Raw genomic sequence first — 24,776 nt, 5'->3', positions numbered from 1 at the left:
TCTAGTGGTACTCAATCTTGTTAACTGTGTGTGATGAATATCTACATGCTTTATCTTACAATCATTTATATTTTCTCTTTATTCACTTATCTTCGAGTCCTATGGCTACGACCAGTTTACGGCGTATGTGTTTGCTTCTGAGATGTGATACATTTTTAACTTGCTTTATAAACCAGAGTGAAGAGTTTAAAAATCTCAAACATGTTTTATCTTTTAGATGCCTAATATGATTTTCACTTCAATCAATATGACATTTTCAAATATATACAGTACTCGCTTTTCAAGCGCAATGCTCTATTTGAAAAATCATAACCTAGATTCAATGATAGGACTCAAACGTTGTAGTTAAAAAGATTGAAAACGTAAAAACAATATACAATAGATAAATTCTGATCTATTATGTTGAAACTAATAGAAATTATAACAAAATATGAGAGTTAGTCTAAATACTTCGAAATTTACATTCGAGTTACTTAGGAAACAAAAGAGGGTGTAACATAGAATACGCTTCAGTGTGAGTGTCCTGTTTTGAACTGGAACGTTGCAGCAACGTTGCGCGATATTACTTTGTGTAGACTCATCTGTGCTTGTATTACAAATGATGCTTAGATGAGGGTTGCGTGCTGAGAACATTTGGTCGTTCAACTCGTTATCTGGGAACACAGGATCATCAGTACACACCATTCCTGTGATAAGAGAAAGATTATATGTCTGTAATTTCAGTTACTTATGCTTTTCCGCTTTGATCTATTAAAAAGTAAGCGAGTTTTATGTTTTCTTGACTATTTTCACGTCATATTTTTTTTTTTTAATATAACAGTAGTATATATTATGATATATTGCCAAATACTTTTCTACTTTCAAATAAACACGGTTTAGTATGATATATTTATTTTACATGTTTAACTTAAAATCAATCATAAGATAAGGCTTAATACTTGCTTTTTTACAACTAATTAGATGAATAAGGAATATTAACATACCTCAGTCAGAAATATAGCAAATTAAACAGTAAATGACCAGCGTGATGAAGTCTGTATATTAGTCACAAATTGGAATAAGTAAAAAGAAATTACGTAAACGATAATAGTCCCACAACTGTGGGACAATGGGTGTACCCGCATGAATGACAGATAACCCATGTTTTCATGTGTCGTGTGTAATGAAGCCAGCACAAATGTTCATGGTAGTAAAGCATATAAGCAACGTATGTGAACCATAGCAGAACTTTCCATATAATCTGGGCCCAGATTTTGTTAACATGTCAGCTTTGTTCTGTTACGGCAAGTATAATGCAGGTGTTTACACTAACTTCATTTGTAACCTTTAAATTTCAAAAGTTTATTTATTACTTTTTTTCATAATGTCATTTATATATAATTTTTGGTCGTTGCCAAAGTTTAGTTATTTTTTTCTAATTCTTTTGGTAATTTTTAATTATTTCATATATACAGTTCAAGCAATCAAAGTCCTTGCAGTTATTATTAAATAAGTGTTCAGTACTTCCGGTTGTTGATTTAATGATGCCAGTTTATGATGATGGTTTGTTAAATACAAAGAAAAATAACTGAAAACTGTTTAACAAACGATCCAATGATTTTATGAACGTGGTTTAAAGTGCTCTTCTGTTGTCTCTGTTGATATTGAAACGAGCTTTTCAAAATCTAAGAAGGGTTTTAAAATATAAGGTGGCTTGTGTTCCTTTGATTTCTTGAGTTCATTATTGTTGATTGTAACTTATAAATTTTTGAAATGCTGACCTAATTTTAAAATTTTAAAATGCTGCTCGCATTGTGTAAAACAAATACAAACTTTGTAATATCCATTAATTTTCTTGTAGCTTGTTTTATGTGTCATTATGTTCATTTTGAAGTAAAGGGTCTATAATTTATCAAATTTCATAATACAGACGATATTGGCGTGTAAGACACTTAAATATTTTTAAAAGCATAACTTATTACCAAGATTCTTAGAAAATAACATAACTTTTATGAAACCTTATTTAATAATGGAGGAGAAAAAAATCTTTAAGACTTGCATATCTCTAAGGTCGGATTTAAAGACTTTTGCGTGATTGTAATATTTTTAGGTTATAGTACAAATTCTGCTCTGTGTGTAAGAGAATCATCAGTGGAGATATGTTGAATGTTTCTTGAATGTTACGGTATCAAAAGTTCAAAACAATGTAAATTCAATTTCTAACCACAATTATCTTCCATATAAATATTTTCTTGTTTCTAAATGATAATAAATAGCTTTTAAAATATGCTGGTTTTCTGGATGAATTAGTAAGAATAATGATAATAGTATATATTGACACACAGGTAAAAGTTTGAAATGTCATAATGATTTAACAGGAAAACACAGATCCGATTAATTAATGGTATTCCGTGTGAAACATTATTTATTATTTAATGCTAATTTACCATTTTATTAAAAGGTTTCATCTGAATCTCATAAATCTTTGCTTTTTTTTTTTTCGGAAAGAACTAAATGTTGCAAAGCAATGCAACATATGTGACCAATACAGTGTACGACATTATCTGTTGGCTGGATAGACAGGACAGCATGTCCTCATTACAGAACATTTTATCGTCCAAACAAGTCACTCACTAGTTTCAATGCAAAAGGCATCACGGGGCAACATTAAAATTACTGTTCCAACAAGTATGTAAACTAGCAGAACGTTATTTTTTCTTTCTTTCTTAACATGCGTTAATCCTTAACGGAAAACATTGTGATAGTTAAAAAAAAAAAAAAAAAAAAGATAACGTCCCTTTTTAAAAAAATAAAAGTATTTGATGACCTTTTACGTTATCTTGAGTACTAAAACTAAGCCATGATTCAACGGAAGAAGTTCTGATAAAATTGTTTGTTTTTCTAACAAGTTGAGTGTACTGTTGATTTCCTTGTGATATGAAGAAATCGCAAACTTAAGTGACATACTTTAGTTTACATTCTTTTGTCTTAACATATCCGTGAAATTAGATAATGAATGTTTTGATAAACCATATTATCTGCATTTTTTTTCTTCAAATAAGCAATCTCATTGTACTTCAAGTATTATTTTTCTGAGTAATAGAGTCATCACTTCGCATTAATATTATTAATACTACTATAAGAATATGATGTTTACTTAAAATATCAAAATGCCTATTGATTGAAAGACTTCTAACTGATGAAACGACACAACAAACTGAAGTATCCATTATTACTGTTAATTGATTGATTGATTTGATATTTAGTATCCTTTTCAGCAGCGAGACTATATGAGACGTGGGATTCGAAACACATCAATTCGTACCGGGAATCAACCCCGGTCTTCCACGGCAAAGACGCGTATGCTAACCGTTTAGCCACGGGGACTCTGTATTATTATTATTATTATTATTCCAAAATATTATTGAGGTCGCAGTGGCTCAGTGGTAGAGGAGCGTTCGATCCATGGTGCATGGGGTCCTAGGTTCGATCCCAGCTTGCGCCAAGTAAGCTTTGTTGTGGACAAACACTGTGTGTTTGTGTTTTCTTGGGGGTTCTCCCGCTTTCTTTATTCCACCATTTTATTCATTTCTTATCATCGCTGTATCCCTTAGCCAAGCCGCCATATGCGTGGGACATAAAATTTCAAGATTTCTTTTCATTTGAAAAGAAAAAAAGAAATATTAGCATTTAACGAGGAAAATGTCAAAAGACGAAACGTACCGATCGGTAGATCTCATTGAGCTTAACAAAGTGATACAGATGGGTGTAAATCCTCATGCGTAGTTTTAGAGAGAAACATTTTTCTTGTAAACCTGAAACTTGATGCTGTACTATACGTCAACTAGTAAGATGGAACTGATACTGAATTATACACTAATCAGTCTTTCCGTTATGGCATTATAATAGGACAGCATTGAGTATGGTTAATGGGATAGAGCTCAAAATTATAATAAACTCTTTAACTAAATTTTTGGTTAGATATGATATTACCTTCAGATGAATAATATATATCAATCGACAGATGACGTCAAATTGAATAAAACAACGCGTTTCAAGATAAAACTCTGATCCATAGTTTTATGAAGCTAAGAAATATGCCGTTCGTTTGCCAACTCAATGAAGTTTTCTTTTTTTTCGTTATTATTATTATTATTATTATTATTATTATTATTATTATTATTATTATTTTCGCTGGAATAAATAATCTATCTATGAAAAATGAATACTGTTAAGTGATAAGTGATATTTAAGATGTTTGATATCTCCTTGACTCAATACTACTTGTACTTAAACTACATGATAATGTAGTTTAACGTTTAATTTTTGCGAAATTTAATAACGGTAGAATTTAGAACGAACAGGAATTTATCAGGAATTAACCTATTGTGGACTGAAGACCCTTTTTGCTCTGCTCCTGTGAAGTCACATTGATAGTGCGCATTGTTTCGGGTGTGTTTATCGAAATTGTATACGGAATCATTGTCATCATTCTTGTATCCTCAGGCATCCTTTAGATTATGAAGTTGGGAAGTTTAGTCCAACAAGCCAAAACTACTAATTGTGGCCTAACTTAAAAAAATAAAATTAAAAAAAATGTAGCTAACTATAAAGTCTCAATCCTGTCGAGGGCAAAGTTAGTTCAGTTTACTTACATTTAAAATAAACCATAAAGAATACTTTGGTAGAGGAGATCGCGTTGAAAGTTAACAACATGTGGTAACTTTTCAATTAGATGTGTTATGAACAACACGGCACTTTGGTAATTTTGTTTACACATTATCTTCTCTCTCTTTTTATTTTTAGTCTCGTATCCACCGGAACTCCAGTTTAGGCAGCGCCGGAAACAGCCGGACCGGAACTCCGGTCAACCGGAAACCACGAGCCACAAAGCTTTCAGTGGGAGATCAAACTCAGGATAACGAGAAAGGTAAGCAACTACAAGTGTGATGATAACATACATACTCGTGCTGTCTGTAGTAAATATTTTAGCAAGATTTTATTATCTCGCTCTTGTTCTTCCAACGCCCCAGCAGCAAAATCTGGCTAATTCTGGATCCGGAAGATAATTAGGAAGAGAAGTTGCATTCATTTTGCATGTGTGTTCATGCACTGTTATTATCAATTGGCCTCATGGTTCATGCGTGGAAAGAATGGAAACGGAAGCTTACTAAAATGGTAAAAATGTCTCTATTTCAGTCATGGTAAAAATGTAGGAAGAATATGTTTTCCTACTTTTTTTGACAACATATGTGAAATAAATAATGAAATAAGAGATATGAACAGTTGTAATGGAATCCTCGAAAAGGTGGTGGTTGAATGCGTAGATCTAAGATGAAGATAAAAGTTAACTGTTTGAAAGCATGATAAGAACTACAATACGTCAAGGAAGGAAGATCTTTAATGATCGTGATAAAAACGTAAATAAACTTATATCCACATCTTTTTCCACACCCTCATTTTTTACTTCTGCGTAGCAGAATTTTCTTTTTTAAAAAGGAAAAACAAACTAAAAAATTCTAAAATTCTATAAAATATGAATTTTGTGTGTATCTCACAAACTTCTAGTTTGAAGTACAGATTTCTAGATAGTACCATCTAGGTTAGGGTTTCTCAACCTGTGGTACGCGAGCCAGTGTTAATGGTATGTACGACTTCTGATAGTTTTAATAATTAACATGCTTTTGGTGGTACACCAGGAAAAGGTTGAGAACTACAGATAGAGGTTTTTTTTTGTTTTTTTTCAAGTATCGCATATTAAACAATGCCGCTTTTTGTTATCTCACAGAAGATATGACAAGATTTACTATTCGAAAAAAAAATAATCTAGAAGTATACAAAATTGAATACTAGAATGCGGGTGAATAAAGTGGCACTATTGTCAAAACTTTGTAAATATTCATTAATTATAGTAATTTATTAATTAATTGGTGAACTAATGGTTAAGTTATTCCTAATCTTACATAGTATGGATGTTCAAATATGTGAACTATCTTACATCTAAACATTCCCTTTCAAATATTTGTTCTTATACTTACCTGTCTCCCCCTCCTCCTCCTTTGTACTTAGACTGTTATGATTCTGCACCCCAGATAAAACTATATTGCTACCTTTTCAGAATTTTAGAATTCTGACCACCCTTTGTTTGTAACCTAAATACCAGTGGTGAAAATTTGTTAATAATCGACTGTCCAGCTCTGTCGCGAAGAGTCCCTGGTTTGTTCCTAGACACAGTATAATGTCCTTGGGCTTCCTTGATATATTTCCTTTTCCTTCCACAGTCTTCATTTTACTTCAGATAGTAGGATTTTAAATAATAACGTTTTATGTGTCTGAGACAACAAGATTGCTAACTAATTTTGTCGTTTACAAGTGACGTCAGATATACGACAGTGTTAAAAGTACGCGAAATTTCGTGCATGTGCATAGTTTTTTTTTTCTCAGAAAAAAAAATATGAATAATTTGAACTTAATTGAATTTGTGTAAATGAAGTCGAGCACATAAAGTCGTTCTACGTTGTATATGGCGTTGTTTAAAAAGTATCGAGCCTTTGGAGGTCAAAATTGAGAATACATTTATTATAGTCACATACATACCATTTTGTTTGACATCCTTCCGTCATTTTTTTTTCCCTCAAAACAGTAATCCTGTCGCTGTAGAACTTCGTTGTTTCTGGCCAGAAAAATTGTGACACACTGTTTTCACAAACCTCTTTCGGAACATCGAACTTCTTTCCTTACCTTAACATCATTCAAGGAATTTGTATAGATCAAATCAAATGATAATCTGACCGTGGCACTTCCGGGCTATATATTGGATGCATTAAAACCTACCAGCCAAGTTCTTTCAATTTCTGATGGGCCGTCTGGCTTGTTGTCAGCATGTATACGGCACTTTTTCTATTGATGAGCTCCCGCCGTTTGTTTTGAGGTGCATTCAATTTAATTGTCGACAGTACAGATCTACGTCGTATGCTTTTCATTCTTTACAGAATTCCAATACATTAGTTTTTTCAATATCGGAGACAATTGCTTTTCGTGATTTTTTAAAATTTTTTCCTTAAATAACAATTACTTTAGCAATCCTATACAATAACAAGATAAAATGAGAAATTAACTGTGCATTCTGACTTATTTTGCCCTTACAAGGCAATGTTTAATACAAATACAATCAGGGCTTAATACAAATAATTGCAGCGGTTTCATGAATTCGTTGAAGCTATAATATTTGATATATTGCCACGAAATTTGGCAATAATGTATAGAAACTCAGATCTTGTTAGACTACCTTACATGTACTCGATACGTCCGTAGTGATTCTCTGTATGTGGAGTCTATAATGAAGTTGCTCTCATACTCGACTTGCAGTGCTATCGGGTAGATATTCTTGATACGAGCTCGCAGTTCTGTGTGTTCTGCTGGTAAGGAAGGCATAAAAACGAAATATTTCACAAAACCCACAAAAAGATCGCAGGGTGTTAAGTCGGGTGAGTGTGGAGGCTAGGACAAAACAAGCTCTGATCATCATCTCAGTTGATATCACCATCTTTAATCACTATTCAGTGCTGCTCTCTTCCAGTAGAAACCCAAAACGTGTCTGCAAAAGAAGAAACTTTTTTTTTGAGTTTCTCTGTTATTGTAAAGTTTCTTTACAACATGCCAAATATTGTAACCACAGCAAACACATGAATCCTTTGCAATTATTTGTAATAACCCTGGTAGTCCTGTAACGTAATGCAGAAAATCACTCATGTCGCTGCACACACACACACATTACTCTATAACACCACCTGAACACAACAGCAGCAACTCCACCAAACAAATGCAGTAGCTCATCAGATGCGCGTAATTAATTCCTTTTTTTGTATCTCTTTAAGGTGTATCGAAACTTATTACCTAGTATCCGAATAGAGCTTTCTTCTGAGAGTCATTTTTTGACGTGGCTGTACATATCTTGAGGAGGAAGTTATTTGTCTTATCTGAAGGCCAAATAAAATTAAATTTGTGTTGATCTGATTTTTTTTTTTAAAAAAAGAATCAATATTGCATAGATTATAAATTGCAGTTTTTTTTTTTTTTTGAAACAAAAAGAAGAATGAAAATATACAGTTTGTTTCGGTGAAAAGTTTCTCTGCCTTTCTTTCTGTTGTTTTCTGTAGTCCAGGACAGAAAAGATGGTAAACTGCATTGTTGTCATTAAGTTGAAACATGATGTTTCATGCGGACTTTTTCTTGCCTTGGTGGTCCAACCAATGAGAGCGTGAAAGCGTTGTTGGTCTTTCCATGTTCTCCCGTCTCTCTCCCTCCCTGTGCCCATCTTTTTCTCGTGTTCTTTGTTTTATGTAGAGTGTAAACCGTCACAGTACTTGCACCGTAATATAACAGTTTTCCTTGTTCATTTTTATTTGAAAAAGAAAAGGAGGGAAAAAATACTTTCCTTCCGACAAATAAACACTATTATTATTATTACTTTACTTTTATAATGTTATTGGATCACTTTACGATATAAGAATTACTGTATGTACAATCAGATTCAAATAATGCTTACTACTTAACCTCCTTTCTTTAAAGTTCTTGCTCTTAGAACAACTGTTCGTCAGAACTTGTCCTGAGATGGAGGATTCACAGACCTAGGAGATATTCATTCGTTTTTTCTTTCGTTCTTTCTTTCTTTTTCTTTTTTTGTAACTTTGCAGATGAAAGTATACAGGGGTTTACAAAGTGATGTCTGTGGTCATTGCTTTCTTGATTGAAAATAACTTCTAATGATTTCTTGTTTAAAAAATAAATAGCATTATTTTAGAACAATCTGTTTTCAATTACATATATGTATTTATGAATAAACATTAAGAGACTGTAGTGGAGCTGTGTGTAATGCAATTGTACATACCCTGTATTACTTCGCTAGTATATATATCAAGTTCGTGCGTAATAGATGGAAATACATTTGTGACAATAAAGTCTGATCAAGTCCTTCCAAGAGTGTAGTTTTATCATTTTTTTTTTCTGCGTTAATGGTGCAGTGCAGCGTAGAAGCGAGAGAAGAATTTTCGTGTTCTGTCGGAGGAAAGTGTCTTTTTTAGCACTGAGTTATTTCAACCCCAAGCAATATAGGAGTAATTGTTAAATACGACAGCAAAGGTACACCCTCTTATATTGTTATTTTTTTTTCAGTGAAAGTTATCCTGTATATACTTTCTTAAAAGCTTACAAACATCCCCATTGCTTGTTGTGATTTTATTAGTAGTAGTAAATTTAAGGTTTCATCACCTTATCTTTCACTGATATCAACAGCTAACAGGCGTATTAGAAAGAAGGCTCGGAATAAACTATACGCCAAGTTCTGTTACATCCAATTCATTTGACGAAAATTGTCGTATATCGTGTCAGCAGCTCGCCTCATCTATTATGCATATTTGTCCGGCACTTATGTATTCATGAGCTTAACTATCCAAAAAGTTAAATCTCTGTGAAAACAGATGCCTGTCTATTATATACCATTTTGATAGAAGTAATAGTATTATTATTACTTCCTCCTCAAGGTGTCTCTCAACCTTGCCAAATATTTATTATATATAAGTGCACCGCTTCATTACGAAAAGAAAAGTTTGTGAGGGGACTAGTAACCACTAAAGGTTTTCCAACTCATTATTTTTTATCGTGCATGTGAAATATATACTTCCTGGTCCCCTACATATTATAAATTACGTAATTAATATTACTGTGCTTGAAGAGAGAACTTATTGATATGCATATAGACAGCCTCTACTTAAATCTCAATTTGTTCTGAATTTTGTTTTGTGATTAACCGAAGATAAAATGGTATATGATTATCTATTGATTTTGTAGTGTAATTTTCTTTATCATTATTTATTACTAACAGCGATCTTGCAATTAGCACTTATTCAGTAGGTCTAGTGTGGCGCCTCAAATTTTGAATCTTCAGTTTTCTTGCGTTTATTATTATTATTATTATTATTATTATTATTATTATTATTATTATTATTATTATTATTATTATTATGTGTAACTTTTTAAAAAAAGTATTACATCCCCCCCCCAGATTTGAAGATTGTAATCCTCCAAAGATTGGCTTAAATACTGTTTAACTCGATGTGTACACTGGGAGAAAGTGAGCCACTGAAATTTTACGTGGGACGTAATTCGAGAGAAAAGTTCGGGTTAAAGCTAATAACAAAATTAAAATTAAAAGTATAGTATATAAAAGAACAGAACTCTTTAGTTTACCAGAGGAATATATTGGGGGTCAGAAACATTAAATTGGTTTAATAACAAGTATCGCTGTTTGAGGTGCCATATCAAGTAAATGTGGGGGAAGTACAGAATAGATGTAGGGAAGATGGTCGCACCTGTCTAACTTAATAGGATATTTTCATTAAAATTGTTGCTGTATTTGTATATACATTGCATAGCGGAAGTATTTTATGTTTTTTTCTTTCTTTCTTTTTTAACCATTCAAGTTGCAGAAAGTACGCCAGAGAATTAAAGAGTTGGTTGGTATATTGACTTTAGAAAAAGTGGAAGAACGGGGGGAGGAGAGAAGAGGAAGAAAAAAACAACTCTAAACGGTTCGCGCAAGTTCTCTGCAAAGTGACAGAAATATTTCTGACGTTGAGTCATGTATGCTTTGCACCTGTCGTTTTCACCAAACGTAAGTTTATTGCCCTCGCCAACTGGCTTGAGTAAACGAACAAGAGAGTTCGGAGAAGGATGAGTGATCGGGACTACAATTTAATGTAGTAGTACGTTCTTCCAAGAGAAAATTCGTGAACAACTTTACAATTGACTTGTTGATCATACTGGCGTTGAATGAAGTTTAATGCGCTCAGAATACGAGGAGGTTTTTGTTATATGTTTATGGACATTTTTGATGAATGCTTTCACTTAGTATTTTCGCTCTTCGTTTTCCCATGCACAATACTCTTCAAGTGACAAAATATCAGCCAAGAATCACTTTGTCAAAGATTGGGATTTATTTTTTTCTTCTTTAATCTCTCACTGCATGTTGTGCCATATATATATGCAGGGTTTCCATATATATAATATTAATGAACACCCTCTGAAAATTTACATCCAACGTTATGCTGGCTAGGCTAAAGTAGACGGTGATGATGATAAATGAATGAAATGTTGGAATGAAGAAAGCGGGAGGAAACGGGAGAACCCCGAGGAAACCCACGCACACGGTGTCTGTCCATCACAAAGCTCACTTGGTGCGAGCTGGGATTGAACGAAGTATCCCGTGCACCAGAGGTGAACGCTCTACCACTGAGCCACCGCGGCCCTCCTATCAGTTGAGTATCAACGGTTTTCATTTAAGATACTGTGTTGTATGAATGATATTAACTTACATTTTGGAGGAAAACTGAGACATTCAGAGTCCCGTACAATTCCTGAACTCTAAATGTCCCGAAGAATTTGAAGGTTCTAAATATCCCGAACAATTCTTCAACTAAGTTCCGAGCAATTCGAGGATTCCTAATATACGCGAATTGTCCGAGATTATTCTGCATCAACTGGGACGTCTGTGAGCTCCACACAAATGACGAATCGAGGATTTCTACTTTATCTTTTAGTTGTCTCACAAGTGTTATTTCATATTAGTCGCAAGATCAGGTTATCTTTAATTTGAGCCAGTATACTTAGGCATGTGTGGTGTAGAGTTTGGAAGAAGAAAGTGTTCATCTCTAGTGAGAAGCGATCCTGAGTTTGTCCCAGGCCATGAGAGTGTGTGCTGAACAACACCGTGTTCGTGGATTTTTTCAGGAATCGCCGATGTTTCCATTCTACATTGTTTTTCATAATCATTCACTTTCATCATTATTCAGTGTGCCTAATTGTATTTTCGTAATTAACTACCTATCTCATTTAGCCTAACCGTGGTAAGTTAAATATTTTGTTTCATTTCAAAAGTGAAATGACAGTTCCCTCGTGGCTGTATAGTTAACGTACGCGTCTTCCACGCGGGAGACGTGGGTTCGATTACGGGCGAGAGCTCATATTCGCATTATCCTCGGTCTCATTATCTTCAACAAAGCTCACAATACCCCGATTTCGCGCCTGTCATTGAGCTCGCACTCACTCTCAGTAAACCCATCAAGGCTTGTGCATGCTATCTATTTATAGCACTTGTGCTCGAGCTCAGTTATTGAGTCCGAGAGCTGGGCTCGCGACTGCATCACACCTATTCAAGTGTAAGAGCATTTTGAAGTGATTACTGTTTCCGTAGGCATTCTAGGTTGTTAACAAAATAAAATGAAATAGCCCTACATTTTCTACTTTATGCGCTTTCAGCTTAAAAAAAAAAAAATAGATCATTAATGAACGTGAATAATTGTGAAATAACCCTTGACAAAACCCACAAACACAATGTTGCGTGACAAATTCACTTAGCTTGAGATTAAACCAAGAACCCCTTGCACAAGAGTTGAGGAATCTACTACTGTGTCACCGTGCTGCGTTCCATCCCAAAATTTTCAACATATGGTGTGGTCGTAATATTTGAGCGAATTGAGCCCAAAATTAGAAATCTGGAATTTCGTTTATTCTATCATCATTAAATTTGAAATGTTCCTAGAAATGGTTATCATATCAAACTTTTGTTCACAGCCGAAAAAAAATTGCAGTAAGGAGCTAGTAAAGTATAATGATCGTGAACTACTTTTATCAAAGAAGTCGAATCTCATAAAAGCAAAAAGTAGCATAAACGCATAGCATGACAGGTATGTATTGAATGTTACAGGACAAGAGAAGGAACTGTATGCAAGTGGCATCTTAGTAGTTCGATATAAGAGTATCTAACCAATACAGTGCTGCATTGATAAATCGTTTAATACAGATGGACCCAAATCTTCATTTAATACTGTATTACATATCAAAGAATTAAAAAATATATTCACCTGGGGACAAGGAAAGGGCTGGTCATGACGCAAAGTGCGTGATTAGAACTTTATGGTGGAGCAGAAACGAGATATTTGTACCAGTTAGGAAAGAAACATTTGTACAAAATTTTTGTACTTAATGTAAAAACATTTTCAATTAAAGCTGTACCATGCTGGGGGAGGGTTGTTCGAGATTCAGCCCTCCATTGAAAAAAATCTTAAAGTAGATTTGTTATGACGAGTCATATAGCAGGATAACTTGTGAGACGTTTGTGGTGGATCTTTAAAAAAAAAAAAAAAAAATACGTGAATTATTCCCTTGAATTCACCCCGTTCCAAACTTTGTAAGATACAATATATTGCGTAACGGGTAGCAGTGGCTAAGTAGTAAAGCATTCGCCGCTTGCGCGTGGAATCCCTGCTTCGGTTTCAGTGCGCCCCAGGTGGGCTTAGTGGTGGCGTAGGTTTTCTCAGTGTTCTCCTGTTTCCTCCCACTTTCTTCATTCCAGGGTAGATGGTTATAAAGTTAATTTTTAAATATGGACTTGTAATTCGCATCATGGTGAAAAAAATACAATGCATATGCATGCTGTTAAGCATTTTAAACATGTAACGCTGCATGATCTAGATTGGTGTAATTCATTTGACCTATAAATTACATCTTGTGTAAAGGGTAAACGTGAGTTGAATATTGTGTTGTTGAGTTTGCGCACGGCGACATCCTACTTACCTTCCATTAGAATGTAATGAAAAATGAATAAGGAAGATTATTCTTAGATGGTTGTAATACTATGACTGGATTGGTTCGAAATCGTGATGGCATTATTTCAAATGCTTGCGAATAGCACGTTTAAAGCAAAAAAAAAAAAAAAAATGTCATTTACCCAGTCTGTCTGTCTTTTGTTTCCTCAAAACTATTCATGTATGCAAAAGCTTTTATAGCATGCAAGAAATAACACGGGGAAAAAGTTTCAAGACCCCTTATGTTCTCATACTGGATTATTTAGTATCATCATTAAATCATTCGCTATCTCCCTTTCTTTCTCCTTCCGTACTTTGCGTGCCTTCCAGCAACGTCACGATTCGTTTTTGAATAAACGATCACCGTCGGCTTCGATCGTTCAGCAGCACTCCCGTCATCCCTCACCCCACTTTTTTTTTTAACGTACTTTTTGTTGGAAGTGAGTGAGGCGATTCGTGCACTTGACCTTTGCAATGAAATCAGTGAATTATGTATGATATACTCTACACTACACATTATATATATTGTGCTTGTTCGTCCACGAATTGAGAAAAGTGCTTCGTAGCAAGGGTTTTTCCTTTTTATAAATGCATCTTCATCTGAAATATGAGGCCACAAGTTCAGTCCCTGTAGTGCCATGTGCCCTTGCACTGGACAAATAATATTACACTCATTTCCTTCCATAGTGAGGAAGAGCTTGGAGACTTTGAGTGGTAGAGACTTGTGACTCGATCTTTACCCACGTGATTCTCATTAATGATTTTTTAATTGAGTGTTATTCTTTATCTATCATTTAACTGCTTTTTCAGTCTTTTTACATGTACTTAGCATAAATCTCCTATAATAAATTTGATGTAATCGGTGAGAAGGTAAAATAATGTTTCCCTTTTTTTTTTCTCTCTTTTAATTTTCTCTCTTTTAATCTAATTTAATAATTCCCGTAAAATTTTGTAAAATATTTCCGGTATCGTTTGCAGATTATTAATTTAGAAACAGTATAGAGCATTTATCTATCTATTAAAATGCTACAATAGTAACAAAAGCGTCTGAGCTCCAACCTATAACTTTTGATTCCAAACCTTTGATTTACGGTTATTTGTGATTTCACGTTTAACAAAAACAAATGTTTTAAAGTATGTATACTTTAAAAATAAATAATTTAAATAGGCCTTTTTCATAAAGCTTATGCTTTTAAATTATTGTTCAAAGTCTGTATTTTAATAAGCCTTTTCCAAAATCAATGCAAATGAAATATGCTGCCATCTTTGGAGTTCTTTTAAACTATACGTTTGTGTAAGTTTATATGTTTGTTGCCAATCCTTTCGTCAATCTTGGAAAGTACAGGCTCTAGAAAGATGATGTTTTCACTGATTGATTGCAAATTTTATGTAGATCGTCCACTTCTAATCTAATATTAAAAAAAAAAAACATGACCATTATTTCTTTATTACATTTTTACGAGTACACTGAAAGTGTTGAAATTGAAATAGAAAATGCACAAGCATCATATCCTACGCATTATACATTCCAACACCAAATAGTTGTACACAGAGGTTGCATACCTCTCAGGTGTTTGTTTCATGACCAAATGATGAAAAACGAAGGATAACCATTTCTTCACTCTAAGTTGAATGTTTATTGTTTGGAGTGTTTTGAACACCATATATCACTGACATAATTAATTGTGTGTGTAATGTATTTGCTTATTACTAGGCAGGGGCGGATCCAGGACCGATTTCAGAAAGGGGGGGCGCGTGGGTTGCCATACTGCTACTTAGAACTACTTTTAACCGTTTCAAACTCTGAGAGGGTTTTATTTATATATATATAAAATAAAAAAGTTTCCTCTTCTAGAGGGGGCAATTGCCCCCTCCTGTATCCGCCTCTCTTTATAGGGCCCGGAAGTTGAGGAAAATCCTCTTTTTTACGAGTGCCCGAACACGAGGCTTAACATGTGTACATTTTGGGTCATTGTAGGCCAGAAAATGGTGGATTTTATTTGTTTTTTTTCTTTTGCCTTTTTCGGCGTTTTTTTGTTTGTATGTTTTGTTTTGTTTATTGGTCTTTTGTCAAGGTTTTCATAGGTCTTAACGTCTTTTTTTTTCACTTCATCTTTCGACAATAAATTTATTGACCATTAACTCGAATCACCACCACCTCTTAAACATCTTTTCGTTAGTAAAGAAAATTCAAAAGATAGGACATTCTTCAACGACTGAACTGATAAGACGAGACCTGGAACAATCACAAATCAGATGAGGAGGCGTAACAATATCCTCCAGCAAGGGGGGGGGGGGGCGGAGAAGTTTTCTTATTTTAGTTTGTACTTCTGTTTGTAGGACAGACCGTTAACCTACCAGAAGCTTGTATGATATTTCTTGAGCATTATATTCATTAAATATGTAATTCTAACTAAGTCGAGTCGTATTTTTAAGTCGTTTTTTCCAGTTTTAGGTCCTTTTTTTTAAAAGATACTTTTAGGTCTTTTTATAAGTCCTTTTTTGGCAATTTTTAGGTCTTACTTATTACATACTGCATGCAAGAAGAAAGAAAACACTGATCATACATGAATTAGAAACTCCAACCGGAAGTAACCTTAATTCTTGCGAACAGTGCGAAATATTGAAAAATAATTGGAAAATCTCCCTTTTGTGCTACCCCATGGCGACTTTTATCTTTTTCAGACGTCTTTCACTTGTGTCTGTAAAGGGACATGTATAGGTGTTGTGAGGAATGACAAGGAGATTCATGCTCATATCTGAATGAAGCGCTCTGTATAGAGCGCAAGTTCAACTAGGAAGGTATATATTTTGTTTCGTTTGTTTGATTTTTTTTTTTTTTTTTCAATATTAGAGAAAACTAACGCATCTCATGTTCAGACATCCTGGATATCTTTCGCTTATTCGAAGGTGTTCTTGAAAACCTGCACAATAAAACAATCTTTTCTCAATGTTGTTACTGAAGGAATTTGCTAGTGAACAAACATCGTGTGGAAGTTTTTTTTTTTTTTTCTCAAGAAAAGCAACCAGCGCTTTGTCATTTGATTTTAAATTGTAGCATATTTGCAACATGAATACGAATATTTGTAAGCGATAAAATAATCATAGTTTTAAATAATAGTAAATGCAGGGTATAATTTTTCGGGTGGTTGGGGACGCGCTACCACGTGTCTGTACGCGGCAATGACCCTTTACTGTAGCTATTCGTAAAACCATCTTAAAACAACGCACAAAAAGTAATGAATGTTTTCGTTTAATAATATACAAAAGCATTGCACCCACAAGATAGTTTTCATGTGCACACTGAGCTACTGTTGCAGTGTTACGGAGCGCCGAAAAAGTATCCTGCCTGACATATTTTATCAAAAACACCACTCCATCCCGTTCCACGCTCTCGTCCACTTCTGGATTTGCAAATAAGGCGTGCTACGCGACGTCACTAAAAATATTTATGACACATCTATACATCGAATAAAACAAAAGAAACAATTAATTTGAAGGAACATAAAGAGACAAAAGAAAACTGACAGGAGATCGAAACAAAACACAACTTTTGCCTATTTATAGGCTATGAGACCATAAAAAATATTAATTCAGAGGACACATATCAGCTAAGTAATACTTATTTAGATCATATTTAGTCATTTGCAACACCAAACATATACATACAGCTAAAAATAAATAAGTAATTAAAAATGAGCATTTTAGAGAGACTTCAAAGTATTTTCGGCAAACCAGAGTTGAGCTAAAATTAAAAAAAAAAAAAAGTGTGAACTTAGTGCCATCAATGACACCTTATCCGAACTACCCATCATCGAAAATCGATAAAAGTTTTTTTTTTTCTCTCTCACTTTAATGTTTAGGTCATTGACGTTGTGATTGCTTAGATGTTGGTCTTGCACAACTTTTGCCAGAATATCATCCACTTTGGCTTTGATCGGTCGCAAACTGTGAGGAGAACCTTGGACATTGAAATTTTCAGATCGAAAGTGACTAAACTGTTTTTTTTTTTTCTTTTGATAACGTATCTGCCTATAAACAATACAAATTTCTTCACAGGCCTGTTCACTACCTGTTCATCAAAGTAAAATTATAAAATGTAGCGTAGTTTTCTGAGAAGTTCACTCATCTTTACGGCACAATACGTCACGTCTGATTATAAGAATTTCAACGCTTTTTGAACATCAACTAGCTTCAATTGTCAAGTGTCAAGTTTCGTTAGGGCTGACCCACTGTGACTCATGCAATACTTTATAGTGTATCTGACACAATAATGATAGCAGTTTGGCTCTTAAATTTTAGCGTTCTTTTTCAGCCTGGAAGCTGTGAATCTAAACCACTGTTGTGCGTTCAATGTTCTCCCACCAGGAATTGACCAGCCGACAGGCTTAAAATAGCTATATTGTTTGTTTTATTTGCATAAAATAGGAAAAAGTGGCGACACTCTTAAACTTTCAGAGCATTAATAGAAAGAACTTTTTTTTTTTTTTTTTTTTTTTTTTGAACGGGTGGTAGTTCTTACTACATTTGTAGTCATTTCTACATTGTGTATATTAAACGAAGTATATAAAATTGTTTTTCTGTTTTTGAAAGTTCAATTGAAATCAAGGAAACGTGTATAGAGTAGGCTGTAGAGACTTCGTAGAGAGAACCAGTCAGGTGACATAAGCTGATCATGTTCCGGAGGCATGATGCACTAGTTCTGCAACTTCCACTCTGAAGGTAGTCATTTCGCTAAACAGTTTTCCTGTACTTCATTGAATAAAGAAAAAAAATCCGTCTTACTCAACCTAATGATGGAATACATGCACATGTGTGTCTATAAAGAAACCTTAGTTTTCCCCAATATATGTTTTCAGCAGGTAGATATTGCGCAACATTCAGTGGGCGCCAACTATTACATTGAAGTGCAGAGAGTTCGGCAGAAAAAAAAAAAAAAAAAAAAAAGAGTTTTCAGACGTTAATCGTTGCCCAGTCATCAAATTCTTGATCTTGTTTCTACGACCTGGAGCATTTATAGCCCTAGTTGTCTGGACAAACAAACTTGATTAATACGAAATAAAAGCAAGACGTTGTCATTAAGAATGGTATGCCAACAATGAGCTGCATAGTTGGAAACGAATTCGGTTAGATCACACACAACAAACAGGAGTGGAGTTCTCATCCAAACAACATTCTCCATTCCAAGATCAGATAATTTTGTTGTAGCGAGAATTGTTTTCTATCTTGCTTTCGTGTCTTTATATTCTTTTTTAAGGAGTCTAGTTCATCAAAACTCTTTTATATATTTATCTCATCTGTCGGGAAACAAAAAATCTCAATAACTGCTGGATGGATCACCATTAAATGTGGGCATGATATAGAGGATTAGAAGGTAAGAATCTAGTTCATTGCTGGAGATGATCCATCCATTCGATCCAGAGATATGACACTATGTATTTCTATAGGAGGTTATTATAGCTTTCTTCCCCTATTGGTACTATGCAATCAAACTGTACCTAGAATTCAAATAGGTTGCTTACCATTGAAGTGCTTTTAATACGCTAACCAAACTCCTTCATGTGGTGTACATATGGTAGTGAAACGTGTTTGAATATAAATTATCCATTGCACATGCTCATTCTGCGATATAAATGCTGTCTCTAACCTTAATACTTGAACAATGCATCAGTTTCAGCAATTAATGGCTGGACTTGAGAATCTTGTCCCTATGCAGTTAACAGTCATTTTTTTTTTTTTATATATAATTTAGCAAAAAGTAAACTGTATTTTTGATTATTTTAAAGTTTATTTTATATTAATATTTGGGTTGTAAATATAGTTGTAAAACTGCCTCAGTTATATTTACAGCTGTGCTCTTAAGTCTTGTTATTTCTTGGAATTAGGCCTCTTATAATTTCAAACATTTATTTATTGTAAGTACTTCAAAAAGTAGACAAGAGACTTAGAAATGAAATAAGACGCTGCCATGCCACTACAATGGAACGAATGACTTCACTATAGTCCATAGTTTTCATTAATTTATTGTTTTCTGTGTCCATTTCGTACCTTAGCCGGGACCAATCCTCCGATGTTAGGGCTTTATGTAGAAACTTGCCACTGACTCCAGTTGCGAAAAATGCAGATCGTTGTCAGTGTCTGATGAAGCTAGTATGTTAAGTTAGTTGGCGAAACTGTCACACATTTGTTATTTTATAAAGAAACGTTGCTTGCTCAGCGATTTGTATTTTTAGTATAAGTTATTCAATATAGCAAAGCTAGTATGAATCAGTCAGTTATCCAGTTGCCATATTTTTAATTTTCCATTAATTTTTGAACCATAGGAGAATGGAATGCTACCCTTGATATCTTCCGCTTGGTTAGTGGCCTAACCTAGTTACGGTGGAGTTGAGATTACCATTTTCTGAAATGACCGAATGCGGATTTACCTCCACCTAACTCTATTTATAGGCAGTAGAACTAGTGGTAGGACTAAACACTACAACTCGCTGACAGGCAATTTAAATTTGATTCCTTTCCCCTCATTTACGTAATATTTTGAGAACATTGACTTCAATCTTCTATTTTTGATATGTAAAGTAGGATATTCGTTCCTTGGCTTGGTGTTTGTCTCAGTGCAATCTCATGTATAGAAAAAAAAAAAAAAAAGAATATATTGTTGGGTTTTTCCATTTCTATTGCGTGACTTAGACCGTGGGAGTTGTGTGCTTTACCGCTTTTCTTATAGCGTGCACCGCTTTGAAAGTGAACCTTTTGTGTCGTTAAATGTGTATTTTTAAACACTGCAATAGAAAACTCGCCTTGGAGGAAACTTGTCGTGACGTTTTCATTTCTGCACTAAATTAATTTTGTAATTAAATATGTGCTTTCCATATACTAGATTGTCACCCTTTAAAAGCTATCCACTGTTCAACATTATTTTTCAATGTGTGTATCGGTTGCCTAAACAGATTGAATGTTGTAGCATATCTTATAAATTAATATAGTTTCTGACTATCTAGGCAATAAAAAATGTCATAAAAAGTGTTTATGTACAGTGAAGAACTTCAAATGACGTGATTATTAACTCTGCTTATGGACATATGATCCAAGTGCGATATATATTGCCTCAAGTATGTAATATAGACCTATATTTTGGTGGTTACGTGGTGTGTTTGTGTTGGAAAAATCGTCCAGTCTTGTATAAGATCTCTTACTTTCATTCGAGGGTCAATTTATGATTCGTACACTTAGTTAAAAGTTCCGCAAATTCGATTTATATTTACGAGTATTAACTTTTTATCACTATGTCCCAAACTTGTATATAAGTAGTTAATTTTATGGTTTATTTTTTATAGTATGTGATTAAGAAATAACTTACGTTCTATGGAGATATTAAATTTACAGGAGTTATCACAAAGAGCTGTATATATATATATATATAATATTGTGTGTGTTTTAAAAGAAGGTAAGTTCTGTGTTGTAAAGTTTAGAGAACGTATTTGTAACAAAAGCTTTTCTAATTAAAAAAGAAAAGAAAAAACTTCACGCCCTTTTGAAGCTGAACTTTGTTCTAGAAGTAGGACTCCTGAGGATTGAATAGACTATGAGTATCTTCCTTTTTTATCATATTCTTGTTGGTATTCTGCCAACCAAATTGCATTTGAAAGAAGAGAGAGCGCAGTGACCTTTATTATAGATGCTAGTGTAGGCTTTGTGCCGTAATGCTTGTTCATCAAATGGGAAAATGATGTGGCAACAGTGCTACAGGAATGCAGTTCCGAAGCCGCAGGGGAGCTGGGGATGTTTGGGTATTTGGTGGGTCTGTGTAGTTTTGTTTTTGTTCTTGTGATCTGAGGAGAGCTAAAGTTGGGTTTCGTCGTCCTCTTCTGTACAATTTGGCTGGTTACAGAAAGAAAGTGGGAGGAGAAACATTTCCAGTTTTCCCCCTTTCCCTGCGGCACTGTTTTTTCTCCTTTTTCTCTCTCTTTCTTTCTGTCTCTTTTTTCGTGCCATGTGATCTGTTTGTGTACACAAGTGATTTTGGATGGCAGCAGGGACGGAAAAACCATTGATGCCAGTTGGATGTCTTCCAGATCTTTTCAAGTATGGCTCTTCTCTCCTCCCTGCATTTCCCGTGACGACCTATTATTATTTTTGTCCTGAATTGCAGAATGCAATACTGTAGGTAACAATATACTCCACGTTGTACTCACACAAGAATATATTATCAATTATATTATCAAGAATTCGTGATTCAGTAATATTACACATATCCTGGTATCTTAAGATTAGTTTAGAAAACAAGAAAATGTAAACATATACAGGCAGACGTGGATCCAGGATATGATTAAGGGAGGGGCTAAACCAAAGTTTGCCGCTTTATCCAGTGTATACCTGAGCGCTATACCCTATAGCCCCTTGGATCCGCGCCTCTATACAGGTATAATGTAGAAAGCTGTATAGTAGATATCAGGAACTACGTAATTGATTACTTAGATCCATTATATGGGTTGTTCGAAAAAAAAAAAAAAAAACTTTAGGAAATTAATTCTCTCACAGATATACAGATATGCATATCATCATTCTGCATCATAGATTATGACTCACCAATAAAAGTATATATTTGATTCGTGTTAGATGCCAAATACCATAAGCTAGACAAAGTCCGATCTTTTTTGTGTTACTATGGTTGACATTGGTATGGGTGGTTCCAGGTGAAACTACTATACGTACAAGTTGGTTGTAAAGACCCACTAAGGAAAGATTTTTGGTCATTCGATAGTTAGGGGGAAGATAAATGGCAATTATTATCTTAAAGTCTCCATATCTCGGAATTTCTGAAGGTTAGAGACATGAAATTTGGTATATGGACTTCTTATTTAAAATAGTTAGACACGTGTTTCAGCGTTTTCTAATATTTGACGAAGAAGGGTAGAAAATGGGTGAGAATTACAATTATAAGAATATATTCTATCTCGGATTATCTTAAGGTTAGAAACATACAATTCAGTATTTGAATTTCTCATTTAAAATAGCTAGACAAGTGTGTTTTTTGATATTTATCCCAGAAGGAACAAAAAAAAAAAAAAAAAAAAGATGGAGTTATAAATGTATGGCCATATCTGGAAATTCGTTAAAATTAGAGGCATGAAATTTGGTATTTAGATTTTTCATTTCAAATAATTGAAGATGACTTTTTTTTTCTTTTAATGTTTACCCAACAAGATAAGAAAATGGCGGAAAGAATCTGGGTTGCAGCTCGTAAAATAGCCATATTTCAAAATGCGGAAAAATCGCATTTCAGGGATACACATCTCTTATTGTCATTTCCATCAGAAGATCTGCTCCTTCACTGGAGATCGTTCCACGCCAATGGCTATGTCATCCTCTGACCAGTTAGTCATACTTGATTTTTGTCCCAAAAGACCACTTTTACGTAATCGTTATAGTTATCAGTACCTTGCCCGAGACGGTAACACTCATACAATCCCAATTCAGGGGAACACATTACAATTAAAATCGGGAGTTTTCACTACATTCCATTAAAATTAAAGTATAAGAGTTAATAATAGTTTCAGGTTATTGTATCTTTAACCATAGCGTGTGTTGATCCCTTGGTAGTGTCATATTGAAAAGCTTCATGGCGTTTTTAAAATATTAGTTTCACTTTAATAGGTGTAGTGTTAACAGCCTTTTATTGTTGGGCACTAATAACTTTTCTAGCACCATAAATATTCGTTTTTGTAGATAATTTCAAAAACTTCACATAAGATTTTATCCTCCTTCATAAGATTTATAGATTGATATGTATATATCATCTTTGGATAATTACCGTGAATTAATTCTACGGTAGAATTTAAGAGAGATAATATTACGTGCCGTTCTTATGCCGGCTAGGCTAAAGGAGACGGTGATGATGAGAAATGAATGAAATGCTGGAATGAAGGAAGTGGGATGAAATGGGAGAACCCCGAGAAAACGCACGCACACCGTGTTTGTCCACCACAAAGCTCCCTTAGTTGCTTTAGAAGTATAGTAATGTGAATATTTTACAAGGCTTAAGTGCAGAACTGGATTATTACACACACACACATTGGGGCCGCGGTGGCTCAGTGGTAGAGCGTTCACCTCTGGTGCTTGGGGTCCCGGGCTCGATCCCAACCCCCGCCAAGTGAACTTTGTGGTGGACAAACACCGTGTGCGTAGGTTTTCTCGGGGTTCTCCCGTTTCCTCCCACTTTCTTCATTCCACCATTTCATTCATTATTCATCATCACCGTCTCCTTTAGCCTAACCGGCATAACTCTGGGACGTAAAACTTAAAGATTTCATTTCATTTTTGCACACACACACACACACACACACACACAAACAAACAAAAAACTGTAAATTGTTACATCCTTCTATGAGTAAACAAAAAACTGTAGTTACATCCTTCTATGAGTTTCGGTGTATACAGGAACGAAAGCCAGCTCATAGAACCAAAAATATTGCTGCTGGGAGTAATATTAATGGTAAATTCTTCCCTGCGAAAACGGATTGTAACATACTTCATTTTGTAAAACATTAAGTATTTTCACAATATTTTACTTTTTCAAAAAAAAAAAAAATACATTATATATAAATGTAAATATGTGTTCCTATCGAATCACTGTACTCGGTGTTGGAATTATTGGGGAGGTGCGGAAAATACCTGTCTCTGTAAAGAAACAAAGCTATCGCATGGAAAGGAGTTTTATGTGTGCTGCAAAATACATATACTGCAAGTGTGGTAATTTTTTTTCTACAGTACACATCATTCTTGTGTAGAGCTCTCATACTGCTCAACTGACTGTACCAAAAGTAAAAATAATATAATAAAAACATCCGATATTATTATTAGATGCTGAAAATCTATTGTGGATAAGGAAAATAAATTTCAACTTCGAACTGTTGTGGATGCTGGTTTGACAAGTCGAATTATGAGAAGGAATATTCTGTCTGCTATATTCCATCACAGATTGATTACTTTGAAACTATGAAAATTCTTTCTGTGTTAAGTATGAATGAAAAGAGGACAATTCTTCTTCATTATGAAGAATTTATAAAACTATGGAAAAAAAAGACTGTACGTATTCGTAAAAGAGAGAATTCTCTCACGTTAGTAACTAATAGAGTATATTTTTGCCGAAAA

At 34.3% G+C, this 24,776-nt stretch overlaps 1 protein-coding gene across 2 annotated transcripts in view; it reads left to right on the top strand.

Moving 5' to 3' along the window:
• The window catches only part of Kdm3 (Lysine demethylase 3), a 674,618-nt gene that overhangs the window by 396,860 nt on the left and 252,982 nt on the right, over nucleotides 1-24,776 (top strand). For both annotated transcript variants that reach the window (XM_081763856.1, XM_081763854.1), the window contains exon 7: nucleotides 4,786-4,909. In XM_081763856.1, the coding sequence (XP_081619982.1) occupies nucleotides 4,786-4,909 (124 nt within the window). The remainder of the gene's footprint in view (nucleotides 1-4,785; nucleotides 4,910-24,776) is intronic.

This window comes from Thermobia domestica, chromosome 1 (genome assembly GCF_964235325.1).
Source record: "Thermobia domestica chromosome 1, izTheDome1.hap1.1, whole genome shotgun sequence".
Classification (NCBI taxonomy): domain Eukaryota; kingdom Metazoa; phylum Arthropoda; class Insecta; order Zygentoma; family Lepismatidae; genus Thermobia; species Thermobia domestica.
The sequence above is the reverse complement of the archived record's forward strand: the minus strand, read 5'-3'. Positions and strand labels throughout refer to the sequence as shown.